The sequence below is a fragment of the Hemicordylus capensis genome, chromosome 6 (assembly GCF_027244095.1).
Source record: "Hemicordylus capensis ecotype Gifberg chromosome 6, rHemCap1.1.pri, whole genome shotgun sequence".
In the NCBI taxonomy this organism is placed as follows: Eukaryota; Metazoa; Chordata; class Lepidosauria; order Squamata; family Cordylidae; genus Hemicordylus; species Hemicordylus capensis.
Window position 1 is genome coordinate 21,260,113 of NC_069662.1, and position 16,365 is coordinate 21,276,477.

Genomic DNA, 16,365 nt, shown 5'->3' on the forward strand with positions numbered 1-16,365 from the left:
AAATATTAGTGGAATTCTTGTATACTGGAGAGTTCATCATCAGGGTTATCAAATGTTGGTTTGTCACATGGTGCCATTTTAATTTTTCACCTCAGGCACACACACATATCTTGGGCTGTCTTGGTAGCATACCTTAAACCTACCAACATCTTTATGCCTTGGGGAACGGAACAAGAAGATATTCTCTTCACCACCGCTACTCTCTGGCGGTTGGTCTACAGTTGCCACTGGCTCATCTGGTGGCTACTCAGGGACGGGCCTCCTCCATTGCTAGCCCGAGGCTTTGGAACACACTTCCTGCTGAAATAAGAGCCTCCTCATCTCTTGCAGCTTTTAAAAGGGAAGTCAAGACGCATTTGTTCACCCAGGCTTTTAATTAGATACTGTTTTAATTGTGTTTTAATTGTGTTTTAATAGTTTTAACAATTTAAATTTTAATGGTTCATAAGTGTTAATCTTTTTATTGGTTCTTTTTATTGTCTTGTATACAGCCCAGAGAACTTGCATTTTGGGCAGTATAGAAATGTGCTAAATAAATAAATAAATAAATAAATAAATAAATAAATAAATAAATAAGGTTACATCCTTCTGCTCTTTAGCAAAGTGGCCATAGAAATGCCAAACCAAGCTAGAAGGACTGTGTGGTCTGATCCCGCATCAGCAAGGGCCAAAAGTGGAATACCAGAAGAAAATGGGAATCCATTTAGTTTTCATCAAAAAAAAAAAAAGTTTACTGACCTTGAGTACCCCTGACAGTATTTGACATTCCTCTCACCCAACATTTTAGCTAGTTTTGGCAATGCTCCTGACCCAGCCAGGAGCTCGACTGTAAGATGCAAAGAAACATAACCTTTAAGAACTAAAGGTTTTTCCTACAAAGGGACTCCCGAAGGTTTTCCTTTTGGGGGAAAACCTCTTAACAGATTCAGACATCAAGGAACCTACATTTACTTGTGGCTGTGGACTAGACTACTGCAATACTCTCTACATGGGGCTGCCATTGTAGCATGTCTGGAAGCTTCAGCTGGTGCAGAATACAACTTCAGTTGGTGCCAGAGTACCAGTGTGGGTGAGGCCAATGGCTAAAACAACAATGATTTTACCCTAGATGCCAAATGTGTTTCTGGACTGAGTTTACAGTGCTGGTATTGGCCTCTGAAGTCCTAAACATTCTAAAATTTGATTATTTCAAGGACCATCTGCTCCCATATGAACTTGACTGGAGACTCTGCTCTTGGGGTCACCTTTGAGTAGGCATGTACACAGAACCGGTACAGAGGCCCTTTATGGGCCTCCGAACCAGTTCGAAGATCCACCAGTCCGACGCCGAGGTGTGTGTGTGTCTCTTTAAGGGCAGGGGAGGGTGCACTTACCCCTCCCGCCACTTTCCCCCCACCGGCACTCCATTAATTTGCCAGAATCTATGGGGCGGCAGCTTACTCCTTGCCCCTTCCCCCATTGTTGGCCAGAAAAGTGGAAGTATAGTCTGTGCATGCGCCCGCTGTCGCACGAGCATGCCCGCCACACATGTTGCACGTCGCATGCACACGTCACACACACGACATGCGTGTGTGACGTGTGACAGGTGTGGCGTGCATGCGGCAGCGGGCGCACACGCAGACTATACTTCTGCTTTCCCGGCCAGCAATGGGGAGGGGCAGCAGGGAGGTACACTGCTGCCCCATGGATTTTGGCAAATTAACAGAGCACCGGCTGGGGGAAAGCAGTGGGAGGGGTAAGTGTACCGTCCCCTGCCCTTAAAGAGGGAGCACACACACACCCCCAGCGTTGGACCACAGCTCTGCAGTTCCATGCACACCACTACCTTTGAGTGAGATCTGGTTGGTGGTGTGATTGGAGGCAGAAGGTGAAGCAAGATCCAAAGTACTCCCTGGCCCTGATGTCCCAGTCAAATGAAAGGAAATTCCTATAACCTCAAAAGTTTGGTGGAAGAATCCTCTCCTATGTTTAGAAAGAATCATAAAGCAGAGAGACAATTCCAGGCTGAATTGTCATGACATGGCATATTAACATGGTTATTTCCTCGTGTCTCGCTGTTGCAGCTGCACAAAAGGGGAAGTGGTTGATCAGTGTAGGGTGTTGACTGTGGTGAATTACATCACCATTTCCAAAAAGCTTCCACATGACAGAGAAGAACTGTATTGCAGTCCCAAGCTGCAGTCTTCTCGGATGAGATCTTCCTGTGAGAGACAGCAGAGCTGTGGTCAAGCAGGACCCTGCTGCTGCCCACAGAGCTGTCAACATGATGAGGCTCTCTCTCAACATCCTCTTTCTCGGTTGGTCTTCCAGATGGGTGGGCAGTGAGACCAGAGCGTGTGCAGTGGCAGGGTGGGAGGAGCGGAGACCCTCTTTTGATTCCTGTCGCTCAGATAGTTTGCTACTAATGAACTCATTTCCTTTCCAGGATGGTGTCTGGCTGAGCACTTGGGGTTGGCTAAAGGTGAGTGTTGAAAAAGAAAAGATTATGAGTCTTGAGGCGGGGAGGGGGGCAGAACGGGAGCTAATGCGATTGTAACCTCCCTGAGCCATTTTGGATTGTAAACTTAATTACTTACTTACTTACTTACTTACTTACTTAATTGTAAACCACCCTGAGCCATTTTGGAAGGGCAGTATATAAATCAAATAAATAAATAATAATATTAATGCCATAGCCTTCCCAAACCAAACCTGCTTTTCTGACCCCTTCATGATGACCAAAGGTGCCTGCCAACTTTCCCTGCTCTGTACAAGTGTTGCAGATGCAGGAGTCCTCTCCTCCTCTGACTAACCTAGGTGGACATTGGTACCCCTAGTCTGAATCCAAAGGAATCTTGCAGTGTGGTCAGGTGCTTGCTCCTGATCACAGATCCCTTAGAATGGTGCCAAACAAGGTAGTAAGTCTCATGGGGTGTTCGAAGTTTTAGTACCTAGTTTTATAGGATTGCTAAGTTATCAGCTGGCCTCTGAAGCCATGCCTTCCAACACATCTTGTTCTTTAGCAAGGAAGATGTGATCATGTTTAGCTCCACATTCTTTGCTTGAATTATTGAGGTTGGAGGCAGAGTGGCGTGGCCCCCTTGCCTTTTGTGATGAAGCTCCTGGCAGCAATTTTAAGAAGGCTACAGGACTCCTTTTGTTTGGCAAATCTGGATGTAACCCAGTGGATGGGCTCGTGGATTTTATTAACTGCCCTCCCAGCTTTCCCTCAAGAAAGGAAGCACTGACCTTCATGCCACAAAAAACTTTACTTGCTCGTTCAAGCTATTGTTAAAGGCAGAGGACAGGCTCTTATATCCTGGTCAATTGGCAGTTCGATGATTTTGTCATGGTTGTTGGGCTACTCCTGCTTTTCTTGATACTTTATTTGGATTAATGGCAAGCAGCAAAGAAACTGGCACACAGGAGTGTGGATTGAGGAACCCAGGCAGGATGAATCCCATTGACTCAATGTGCCTGTCATTCACCCAAGCTCCCAAGACCCTTTGAAGTTGTTTATCAATGTAAAGTAAAGATAGGCAATGTGTAGCCCAGAGATTCAGTCCAGCTTCTACAGTTTTCCTATCTGATCCCAATATGGCAATTCATGCATCCAGTTCTGCATTCCAGGCACTTTCTACCTTGTGAGATAAGATTGGCAAAACACAGATGTACCAACCACCCATGAACACTACCAGAGACTCTGTAATGCATGGTGTATGTCAATTCTGCATTCTTCTTATCTCACTCCTTCGTTTATGTTGATGAGCACTTGAGGGAGACACAAGACAGCACTCTTCTCCCCCTTCCCCATGCCCCTGTTGCTGTTAACACTGGGAACAGAGAGGAGGGAGGAAAAGAGCCTTTGGGCACTCTTTGGGGTCCTGCTGAAGTGAATCAGTGGGCGTAGGCAATGTAGATGGTCTTAAAGCTGTATAGACCCCTATTATTATTTTATTTAACATATTTTTATACCGCCCAAAACTTACTTCTATGGGCGGTTTACAACAAAATAGAAACAGAAAGTAAAACATTAGTTAAAACAAAAAGTTTAAAACATTACAACAATTTTAAAAATTTTAAACAATATTTTAAAACAGCATTAAAACAATTAAAACTATGTTAATTAAAAACCAGTTGCTGGTTTACATAAATCAGGAGTACAGCAGATATCATATGCACCACAAACTAAACTCCCAAACAAACATTTGGATGAATCTTGACGCTGTGGATCTTGTGTTTTCCCTCAGAACATGCCACTATCTCCCATTTCTCAGAGTCAAGCTGTTAGTGATTGCCCTCCTTCCAAATTTCACTCTTCTTTCTCCTTCTCCTTCTTCAGCACAGTATTCTCTCACCATCTCAGTGAGCCCCAGTGTGGTGATTGTCGAGGGCAGAAATGTCAGCTTCTCCTGTAAGGGCAAAGACTATCCACCAGCAACGTTGTTTCTCTATCAATACTCCGTTCGGAAGTCATCAGCCATCAAGACTGCACAGGCAGATGTTGCCATATTTTCCATTTTGAAGGCCCAACACTCAGATGAAGGAACCTACCACTGTGGATATTGCCCAGCCGATGGCCAATCTTGTTTACTTCTCAGTACAGGAGTATACATTTACGTACTAAGAGGTAAGGACTTGGCTCAGTCTTTGCATGCTACTTCCATAAATAACAAGGAAATAAGGATATATATATAGAAAGAGAGAGAGAGAGAGAGAGAGAGAGAGAGTAAGTAAAAGCTGTATTGGCTAAAATACTACTTTATATTCAGATTGGAAGAGCTTCCCTCCCACTGTATGTCACACATGAATATCATGAGCAACACAGACAATTTACGAATAGCATATGAAAACAATATCTTTTGTGGCTGGAATGAGCAGGGTATGGGTAGTGAATAAGTTGTTATGTGATAGTAGTTGTAGTAGCAGCAGCAGCAAATTGTAGGAGTAGCAGTACCAGTTGTGGTATTAAAGTATTTGTTGACCTAGCATCATCTATGCACATTGCATTTTACACAGAATGAAAAGAGAGGTCTGTGCCCCAAAGGGAGTAAGACTGACTCAAGGGAGACAACAGGGGAGATGGTGAGGGGAGTTGAGGCAGGATAAACTGAAGAAGAATATACAAGTATTCTCTTTAGGCTGTGCTTTAAAAAGTATAAAACTAAAATTCAAAGGGCTCCAAAAGGATTTCTCTGAACTGGGTGAACAGGTAATATGGCAAATGCGGTACAATGTATGTAAGTGCAAGGTAATATACAATGAGGTGGGGGTGAGTGAACCGGTCCGTGTTCGAACCAGACCGGCCCCCAAGTCCAAGTTTGAACTGGACCAGCCCCGGTTCAAACCAGACTGGTTTGGACCAGTTTGGGGCTACACTTGTAACGGGGAATCTGGTGTGGATTCCCCTTTATGAGTAAAGAGTGAAGGGGGCTTCATTAAGGATAGGGCAGGTTGGAGGGGAGTCAGGGAAACTTGCAGGAAGCATCTGCAGTGGAGATAGCAGTGGAGGTCTACCTACAACCCCCACCAGTCTCCCCTACTCTGGGTTGGCCGGTGGGGGCTGTGGGAATCCACCACTGTCCCTGATGCTGCCACCGATGCTCCCTGTAAGTACTCCTGAAAGAACTCCTGACTCCCCTCCTGCCTGCTTTAGGTCTAGTGAAGCCCACCCTTGCCCTTTATGAGTAAAGGGGAATCCTCACCCCCGATCCAGTCCACAAACGAGTTCAAACTGGTCCAGCAATCAAACTGGACCTGGGCAGGGGCGGTTCGGATTTCAGCCTGGCAAGGCCTGTGCATGTCCCTACAGTGAGGCAAGAAATCCTAATTTCGCATGTGCACTGATGAGGTCTGAACGGTGGTGACCAATCAAGTGAAACATCCTGAGTTTGTGTTGGACAGTTAACTGAAAAAATCAACCCTGCATGTGGCAATTGTTCAGAAGGTGTTTTCCATGGTAGGCCTCCTACCACGGTAATTACTCCTGCTGTAGGAGTCATTAGAAAAGGGATCAAATATAGATCTGCCAATATCTTAATGCCCATATACAAATCTGTGGAGCAGCTACTCTTAGAATATCGTGTACAGTTCTGCTCATTGCATCACAAGCAGGATAATGGAGAGTTGGAAAAGATGCAGAAAATTGCATCTAAAATTATCAGGGGCCAGGAATTCCTTCCTTAATAAGGGGATGGGGCCATGGCTCAGTGGAAGAGTATTGCTTTGCATGCAGAAGGTTTCAGGTTCATCCCCTGGCATCTCCAGGCTAGGAGAGCCTCCTGCCTTGGAGAGCTGCTGCCAGTCAGTGTAGATAATACTGAACTAGATGGATCCATGATCTGACTCAGTATAAGGCAGCTTCCTCCTATGTTCCTTACGACAAAAGGTGGGCATTGGAGTTGTTTTACTGTAGAAAATGGTGGCTAAGTGGGGGACATGATCAAGGTTTATGTGCAAGTTACCACCAGAAGTTTGAGTCATGCAATAAAATTGACTAGTAGGAGATTCAGAATGGGGGGTGGGGAGGAAGAACGTACAGTACAGTATACACACAAAATTTAATTAAATTATGGAATTTGCTGCCACAAGTTGTGACAATGACCATAGGCTCAGATGCCTTTAAACGAGGATTATAAAATTTCATGGAGGACCGGTCTATCAATGGCTACTAGTTATGATGTTTATATATTCCCTGCTGAATACCAATAGGGATGTGCAAACTGGTTTGAATTCGAACTAGTTCAAATTCAAACCGGTTCGGTTCGAAGGTTCGAATTTGAACCAAACCAGCCATCAGGTTCGAGCCGTAGGTTCGAATTTGAACCAAACAGGGGGTGGTTCTATTTGAACTGGTTAGAACCTCGAAAGGTGGTTGTGGTGGTAGCTGGCACCCATGGGTACCTACCACCCAAGCCCCAAAGCAATTGGACACTCGTACGATTTTTATGAATTTTAGAATTTTATTTTTATTTTTTCTCATAGGGTATAATGGGAATAGAACCAGCCCATTATTCCCTATTGTGGATCACCCATGGGTGCCAATAACCATCCAAACCCCAAAGCAATCGGACACTCCTACAATTTTTTTATGAATATTTGAAATATTTTTAATTATTTTTCTCATAGGGTATAATGGGACACAAACCAGCCCATTATCCCCTATTGTGGAGCATCTAGGGGTACAAATGTGGGGTGGGTGGTAGGAACCCAGGGTTGCCTACCACCCACAAAACCCCAAGGCAATCAGACACTCCTCTGATTATTGGTGGATTTTTAAAGTATTTTGGAATTCCTCATAGAGAATAATGAGGATTACAGCAAATGTATAGCTTCACGTTGGGGGCAAAGGGGTGGCCTAGAGCAGAGTTTCTCAACCACCGGTCCCTGGACCGCTGCCGGTCCCCGAAGGGTTGAGTGTCGGTCCCTGACTGGGAGTCAACCCCCCCGCCCCCCCCAACTGCAATCAAGGCACTCACTTCCTCAATTTTGCACATGGCACGGAAGAGGAAGAGTATCACCTTCTTGTGCCTTGCCTCCATGGGCTGCTGAGATCTTCCTACAGCTATCTTATTCCCTATCTTTACAGCTTCAAACTGTATGCGGTGCAGGGGCATGGAGGAAAAGGTATGGCAGTGGGTGCCACTTGAAGGGCTGCTGGTTCTTGCATGCTCATTGTTTGCAGCCAAAGGTTGATTGATTGAAACCCAGCTGCCTGTTGTGGTCGAGGCGCCTTGAGAGGGAACACTGTTTCCCTCTTGCATCGGTGGGGTGTTGTGGTCCCTCTGCCCCCTGTAACCCCCTGGTCTGCACCGCTGGTGGAAGTCGGCGGTTCCCTTTGTGACCTCGCCGGGGGTGGAACCTCTGGCCGGGATCATGCCGTGTTGAGGGCTAAGTGGTGGAGGGAGGGAGGAGGGCCGCCTTGGCTCGGGCTTTGCAGAAAGGGAGTCCAGGTGGACCTTCCTCGGGGGAGGGGAAGCAAGCATGCGTACCAAGGAGGGCTAAGCGGCGGAGGGAGGTGGCATGGTGTGGGGAACAGGCAAATTAACCATTTTGTGAGTTCATGCAAAAGGGTCATTGGTTGAATGGCACTGGAATGAAGTGATCCTGGATATTTGATGCCCAACACGATTCGTGTCTGATCCAAACCGATTTAAAACCAGCTGCCTGTTGCGGCCAAGGCACCTTGAGAGGAAACGCTGTTTCCCTCTTGCATTGGTGGGGTGTTGTGGTCCCTCGGCCCCCTATAACCCCCTGGTCTGCACCGCCGGTGGAAGACGGCGGTCCCCTTTATGACCTCGCCGGGTGCAGGGGACAACCTCTGGCCGGGATCATGCCGTGGTGAGGGCTAAGCAGAGGAGGGAGGGAGGAGGGCTGCCTTGGCTCACCTCGCAGGTATGCGCAGGCAGCATGTGGTACCACATGAGCTGCGTGGCCCCAAAGGCAGGCTGGTGTGATTGGCACACGAAGGGGAGTTGGGAGGGGGACACAGAAGCGCGCGTTGTGAGAGAGGATGGGGGAACACCTGCTACACTCTGGTGCGCAAGCACAGTGGTGGCAGCTCTTGGACCCAGGCGACCTTCCGAGTGCGGTCTGGTGCACCATTGCCTCACCCACCCTGAACAGTGCCTCGTCTCCCCAGCAAGGAAAATGAGGCATCCACCACTACAACGCCCCACGCCCTCCGCCATCTCGGAATCACCCCCTTCCCTTTAATGCCAGGTCCCCACCGCTCTTCTTCACATTTTCTTTCACCGTTAAAAAAAACCCAATTCCCAGCACCTGTCATGTAACCATTTTTAAGGAGTTTTGGAGGAGCTGCACAGGTTTCATTAGGTCCGCCTCACAAAGTGCACATCTAAGAGCAGGATCCAGATCAAGTAAGGTGATCATGACCAAGCAGCATTGACACAAATGAGAGATGACTAAATTAATTTCAGTGGGTGGTCATGACTAACGTCGTCTGGATCCGGCCCTGCGAGTACACAACTCCTGCTAAAACTCCACCTCCATCATGAGAGGGTTAAACTGTAGATTTCCGGCTCTACTGAACCTGCCCAGCTCTCCTCTCCTCACCTCCTTTTTGCTTTGCTTGACATCCAGCCTGATGAAGCATTTGGAGGAATTCAAAAGCTTGCTTGTGTGTTGTTTTCATTGGCCACATGTAGCTTTTGAATTTTTCTAATGGCCCAACATCCCCTCTCCATTGAGTAATCACAAGCACCTCCACCCCCACCCCGTACATACTGAAGACATACTGCAGACAAATCTGTTCACCCAGGCTTTTAGATTCAGGGGTTCTCAACCTTGGGTACCCAGACGTTGGTAGACTTCTACTCCCATAATCCCCAACCATAATGGCCAAATGCCATTGTGGTTGGGGGTTGTGGGAGTTTAACTGAGGGACCCAAGGTTGAGAATCCCTAATATTCCATGTTTGCAAAAGATTCCAAATTTAATTATTTTAATGCTTATATTATTTTAATTGTAAACTGTCCAGAGATGCAAGTTTTGGGCAGTATAGAAGTCTGATAGATAGATAGATAGATAGATAGATAGATAGATAGATAGATAGATAGACAGATAGATAGATTTGAAACCCCTTTACTAACTGCTGGTCCAGGAAACTGCACATGAAGAATGTAGCGGTCCTTGAAACTCTGCACGAAGAATTTAGCGGTCCTTGACTCCAAAAAGGTTGAGAAACACTGGCCTAGAGCAGAGTGAGGTGGGTGGTAGTGCCCAAGGGGGGCAAGGAAGCTATCAGAATTATTTGAAAGGAATTGGGCAAAGGGCTGGTTTTTAAGTGATTTTTGAAGTTTATGTGTCTTTAAGGTTAGCAGATGAGAGTGGATTCATGGTTTGTCATTGAAAATCTTATATGCTACCAAAGAATCTACACTCAGAACACCTCAGAAACAACAAAACCCAGTACCCCATGGGTTAGCAACCCATGGGGGTGGTTGGCACCCTCTGTGCACTAGACCACCACTCACTCTGGGCCACCTCAGCACCCCCCAAGTGTCTTTAAGGTTTTTCTCCATAGGGAAGAATAGAGGTTTCAGCAGCCCCATAACTGCACTTGCGGGGTACTGGGGTGGCCCAGAACAAGGACCTTTGTCCCTCCCGGCTCGTTAGGGCTGAGAGGGGAAATGTTCTCTCCTGGCTTCGGGAGATGGTTAATTCCTCTCTTCAGGAGGGGTTTGTTCCATCAGCGCTTAAAGAGGTGGTGGTCTGCCCGCTGCTGAAGAAGTCTTCTCTCGACCCTGACAATCTGGATAACTATCATCCAATCTCCAATCTTCCTTTCCTTGGTAAGATTTTGGAGAAGGTGGTTTGTACTCAGTTGATGAGAGTCCTGGAGGAGACTGATTTCCTGGATCCTTGCCAGTCAGGTTTTAGGCCACAGTACAGCACTGAAACAGCATTGGCCGCCCTGTTGAATGACCTGTATCGTAACCTTGATGTGGGAAGCCCACCTCTTTTGGTTCTTCTTGATCTCTCAGCAGCCTTTGATACCATTGACCATGCTATCCTTCTGGAGCGCTTAAGTGGGCTGGGTCTTGGGGGCACTGTTCTTCAGTGGTTCAGGTCCTACCTCACTGGGTGATTCCAGTCGGTGTCAATTGGGGGGAATAGGACAACTCTCTGCGGCCAACTCACTGTGGGACACCTCAACACAGCCGACTCATTGCAGGGAGAACTCAATGCGAATCTCCAAATCTTTGAAAGACGCTCGTCTGCTTTGCGGTATTTCTTCAACTTGACCAGAGGACTGTGGCCTGAAACAAGCTGTTCATAATAGTCAGAGATTTGCATTGAGTTGTCCCTGCAGTGAGTCAGCCGTGTTGAGCTGTCCCATAGTGAGTTGGCCGCAGAGAGTTGTCCCATTCCCTTGTATCTCTACCCCTGGCCAAACAGGTGATGCTGTTCATGTGCTGGCTCAGTGCCTAGAGGCTGTCAGGACCTGGGTGGGCTCAGGGTCAAGCTCAGGCTCAAACCCTCTGAGACCGAGTTGCTCTTGTTCAGTTTGCGATCTGGCCAATGGCCGTGTGTGAGTTTATCTCTTGACGGGGTTGTGCTTCCCTTGAGAGAGATGGTTCGTGATCTGGGGGTCCTCCTGGACTTGCGGCTCCTACTTGAACAACAGGTGGAGGCCATGGCCACGGGTGCCTTTGCCCAGCTTCAGCTGGTTCGCCAGTTATGGCCTTTCCTCAGCCAGCAGTCCCTGGCAACAGTAACTCATGCCTTTGTTACCTCTCGTTTGGAATTCTGTAATGTGCTCTCCCTAGGGTTGCCTTTGAAAATGACTCGGAAGCTTCAACTAGTCCCGAATGCAGCAGCCCGCTGCCTCATAGGTGGCCATAGCTTTGATAGTGTCAACCTCTGTTACAGTGGCTGCACTGGTTGCCTGTTCACTTCCGGGTCCAATTCAAGGTGCTGATTCTCACCTACAAAACCCTTATGGTCTTAGCACCTGTATATCTCTGGGATCGCCTCTCTCAGCCAGTTGTATACTGTCCTGTGAGGTCTTCTCATCTGGCCCTCTTTAGTGTCCTGGGCCCTGGTGTAGTGCATGATGTCCGGTCCCATAGGAGGGCCTTCTCTGTGGCTACCCCTCTTCTATGGAATACTCGTCCCCCCAGATTCATTCAAACCCCTCCCTGGCTGCTTTTAAGGCCTTTCTAAAGACCCACCTGTTTCGCCAGGCATTTGCCCTTTAATATTTTTTTTAATTGATTGTTGTTGGTATTTCTGTTGTTCACTGACTAGAGTCTTTAGAGGAGGCAGTATATAAGAAGTTCCAATAAATAATAAAATAAATTTGAAGTCAAAATGTTTTGAGTGCCATTTTGGAGGCCTGTTTTTCCCTTGCAGGTTGCTTTTCTGGCACAGATTTCCAATTGGCTTGCAATTTCCTTGCGTCTTGGTTTGCTTGTTATCATACAAATCAAGTGTTGTCATGAGCAGCTGTGCCCCTAATAGTTCAGAGAAGGGGGGAGAGAGGGAGGAGCCCAAAGGAGGAAGTTGCTCTTGTTAAGCTTATGCAAAAAAGAGGGGGGGAAACCCACCCGTGGCTGAGGCAAAAAGTGTGTGGGAAATCATTTATTAGAATATGGCAACATTAAAAATATGTACTAATAACCCACCAAAACAATGGTTGGAAGAATGATAACTAAAGCCAAAGATTATAGATGACAGCTAATACTTGGAACATAAAGGATAGTAACAAAAAACAGTCTAATGGAGATGACAGAGGGCAAAACAAATGTGGGGCTGCAAAGCAACAAAAATGAGGCGGACAAGGCCCTAAGCTGACTGTCCCTGACTGGCTACATCAAAGCAGTGGCCACACACGTTTTGCCTCAGCCACGGGTGGGTTTTTTCCTTTTTTGCATTGGTTAATTCCCGTGACTGCCCTTGGTTTTGGCTTGTTAAGCTTATGGCTATGCTTGATGCTGCTGCTGTGGCAGTTGTTGCAATGCTGAAGTAAAGAGTCATAAATGAGTAGGAGAGAGCAACTTGTGTCAATGATCTTACTGCTGTGCAGGCACTGTGGCTGGCAGTGGATTTGGGGTTGGTGATTCTTTTTTAGACTGTGTTTGAAATGTGTGTGTTTTTCAGTGTTGGGAGGGGCAGATTCCCTTTTACTGTGTGCTTGTAACATGCAGTGTTTTTCAAGACAGTGTTTCAAAATGCATTGCAAATTGCAATGCAAAACCTTTGTGCACTCTGTGAATGCAGCTTGTTCCAGCCATAGGGAACAACTGGGAAACTCAAAACACCCCCTTCTTCCCCATGGGTAACCCCTAGAGATACCAAAGTGGGTTGTGTGGTAGGGCATGATGAGTATTATGAGTATTAACCGCCTTGGGGTTATCTTTTTAATGAAAGGCGGTATATAAATGCAAAAATAAATAAATAAATAAAAATAAATATTACCTATCGCCCAACCCATGAAAGAACTGGACAAACAAGAGATTTCAAAGAAATTTTTATCCTTTGACCAAAATGCCCATAGGATCCATTTCAGGTCTCAGTTGTGTGAACAGGCCTCTTTCTGCCATGTGAGATAAGATCTAGTGAAAGCACCTGCACTCCTATGCTCCCCAAGAACATTACCAGAGACTCTGTGACACATGTGGAGCCTCCTTGGACTAGGTGACTGCATTAGGGACCTTTCTTGCCTCTGTACCAGAATCCAGCCAGGCCTCAGAGTTTGCCTGGCCCTTCCTAATGCTCCCTGGGCCTGTTACCTCACAGGGCCCTTGTCAGTGGAGGCCAAGGTTCAGGCTGCCAAGGATCACAGGGCTGCACTTCTGCTGGGGCCCTCCCCATTATGCCGGCTGTTCTCCATTGGTTGACTCGTTTGCATACAGTCCCTGACAGCAGGGACAATTCTCACAAGATCTTGGGCCTGACCAAAGTCTCACTGCGAGATCTTGCAAGAGCGGCCCGAAGTCTTGTGAGATGCTCCCGAGCTCCACGAGCTTCTCTCCCCAGCATGGATCATCTCACAACAGTCCTCCCCTGATTGGCCAAGCTCTCACCGTTCAGCAGGGACCATAGCACTGCTGCCAACTGAGGTAAGCGACAACACTGGGCACCCTCTGCTCCGGCTGAATCTCCCTCTTTGTCCGCCTCCCTCTCCATTCATTGGGGTTCCCTGACAACATGATTTATGTCAACTCTGCATTCTGCTACTCCCATGACTTAGTTGATGCAGAGGAGCATTCAAAGGAGTACTCAGACAGCACTCTTCCCCCTTCCTCATATCCCTGTTCACACTGGGAATGTAAAGGAGGGAGGAAAAGAGCCCTTGGCCACTCTTTAGGGTCATGCTGAAGTGAGTCATTGGGCAAAGACAGTGTTGGTGGCCTTAAAGCTGCACCCCTTTTAAGAACAAGTTGACAACCAGAGACTTACATAACTGAGGAGTAAGGCAGTTAACATGCACAGCACAAACTAATAACCCATGCAAACACTTGGATGAATTACGATACTGTAAATCTCATCCCCCCCCCGCAACCCAGAACATACACCTAGCTCCCATTTCACAGAGTCAGCCTGATATTGATTGCCCACCTTCCAAATCTCACTCTTCTTCTCCTTCATCAGGATCATATCTCATCCCCTCCATCTCAGTGTTCCCAAGTGTGGTGATTGCCCAGGGTGGAAATGTCAACATCTTCTGTAAGCATGAAAACTACCCACGAGCAGAGTTCTTTCTCTATCAAGGCTCAGTTCCGAAGTCGTCAGCAGTCAAGAAGGCACAGGCGGATGGTACTGTATTTTTCATTTCGAAGGCCCAACTGTCAGATGAGGGAACCTACTACTGTGGATATTGTCCCAGTAGAAGATATGGCCAACCTTGTTTAGTTCTCAGTGAAGGAGCAAGCATCTATGTAAAAGGTGAGGATCTGACCTAGACTTTGCATTCTACTTTCATAAATGACATGGAAATGAGGATGTTTAAAACATTGTTGTTGTTGTTGTTGTTGTTATCCCTAAAGCAAATGTAAAAGCTGCATTGGCTAAAATACCAGTTAAAATACGTCTTCATTTTGGAAGATATACCCTCCCACTCTATGTCACACATGAATATCATGAGCAACACCAACAATTTACAATTAGCATATGAAAAGATATCCTTTGTGGCTGGATTCAGCAGGGTATGGGTCATGAATAAGTTGCTATATGACAGTAGTAGTAGTGGTGGTAGTAGTAGTAGTAGTAGTGTTGTAGTAGGAGGAGTACCAGTATTACTGAAGTATTAAAGTATTTGTTTATATAGCATCATCTATGTGCATTGCACTTTACACATAATGAGAATAGAAGTACTTGCCCCAAAGGGCTCACAATCATATTGTCATGATGGCTATATACTCCCTCCAGGTTCATAGGCAAGATACTGCTGGATGCCAATTACTGGGAAGCAACAACGGTTATTTGCCTGTATATCCCACATTTCCCAGAAACATTTGGTGGGCCATCATGGGAAACAGGATGCTGGACTAGAGGGGCTTCCAATCAAATCCAGAAGGACCTTCCTATGTTCATGGTATGGGAATACAGCAGTGGGCCAAAGAAAGGCAAAGGAAGAGTCAAAATGCATCCCTGTTCAACTTCTGTAGTAGTCTAACCCCACCCTGAAAGCCACCTGCTCTTCTTCGAAGGCAGATCACCTTGAAGCTATTTTGAACAAAAGGTGGAATATAAACATAAGATATAAATGCATGCATGTATGCATATTTTTTGCCACTGCTCCCGTCTGAAGTCTACATAAAAGAAACTTAGCATAAATGTTAGCACTAAAGTCTACTAATTGTTCAATATTTGTTAGGTTAATTCTGATCTCCTCCACTAAAAATAGGAACTGTGGTGTTGGTAGTTAATTCCTATGGTGGAAAATCAAACAATTTGGCTACTGCCAAACCCTACCATACAATTTTATTTTCAAAAATTTCTGCTGCAATGCTGTCTTCTCCCAGGGCTATATGTTAGCAGGAGATGTCTTAGTGATTTTGTCTTTTAAGACAGGAGGCTGTTTCACCCATCATTGATACTGATTGCCCACCTTCTAAATCTCACTCTTCTTCTCCTACATCAGGATCATATCTCATCCCCTCCATCTCGGTGCACCCGAGTGTAGTGATTGCCCAGGGTGGAAATGTCAGCATCTCCTGTAGGAGTCAAAATTACTCACCAGCAGAGTTCTTGCTCTATCAATTCTCATTTCCTAAGTCATCAGCAGTCAAGAAGGCACAGGCGGATGGTACTGAATTTTCCATTTCGGAGGCCCAGCTGTCAGATGCAGGAACCTACTACTGTGGATATTGTCCCGCTACAAGCTATGGCCAACCTTGTTTAGTTCTCAGTGAAGGAGTAGGCATCTATGTAAGAGGTGAGGACCTGACTTAGTCTTTGCATTCTATTTTCATAAATGACATGGAAATGAGGATGTTTTAAAAGTTGTTGTTGTTGTTATCATCATCATCATCATGATCATCATCATCATCCCTAAAGCAAATGTAAAAGCTGCACTGGCTAAAATACCAGTGTATATTCATTTTGGAAGATATACCCTCCCACTCTATGTCACACATGAATATCATGAGCAACACCAACAATTTACAACTAGCATATGAAAAGATATCCTTTGTGGCTGGATTCAGCAGGTTATGGGTCATGAATAAGTTGCTATATGACAGAAGCCGTAGTTGTAGTGTTAGTAGTGTCAGTAGTGTTAGTAGTGCTAGTAGTGGAGGAGGAGGAAGAGTACTAGTAGTGGTATTAAAGTATTTGTTTATATAGGATCATCTATGTACATTGCACTGTAGACACAATGCGAATAGAAGGGCTTGCCCGAAAGGGCTCACGATCATA

General features: G+C 46.1%; 1 protein-coding gene across 1 annotated transcript in view; it reads left to right on the forward strand.

Annotated features, from left to right (window-relative positions):
• The first annotated feature begins 1,256 nt into the window (after positions 1–1,256).
• LOC128330947 (immunoglobulin superfamily member 1-like) overlaps positions 1,257–16,365 on the forward strand; it is a 28,910-nt gene continuing 13,801 nt past the window's right edge. The window contains exon 1 of the mRNA XM_053264314.1: positions 1,257–1,331. Coding sequence (XP_053120289.1) covers positions 1,257–1,331 — 75 coding nt within the window. The remainder of the gene's footprint in view (positions 1,332–16,365) is intronic.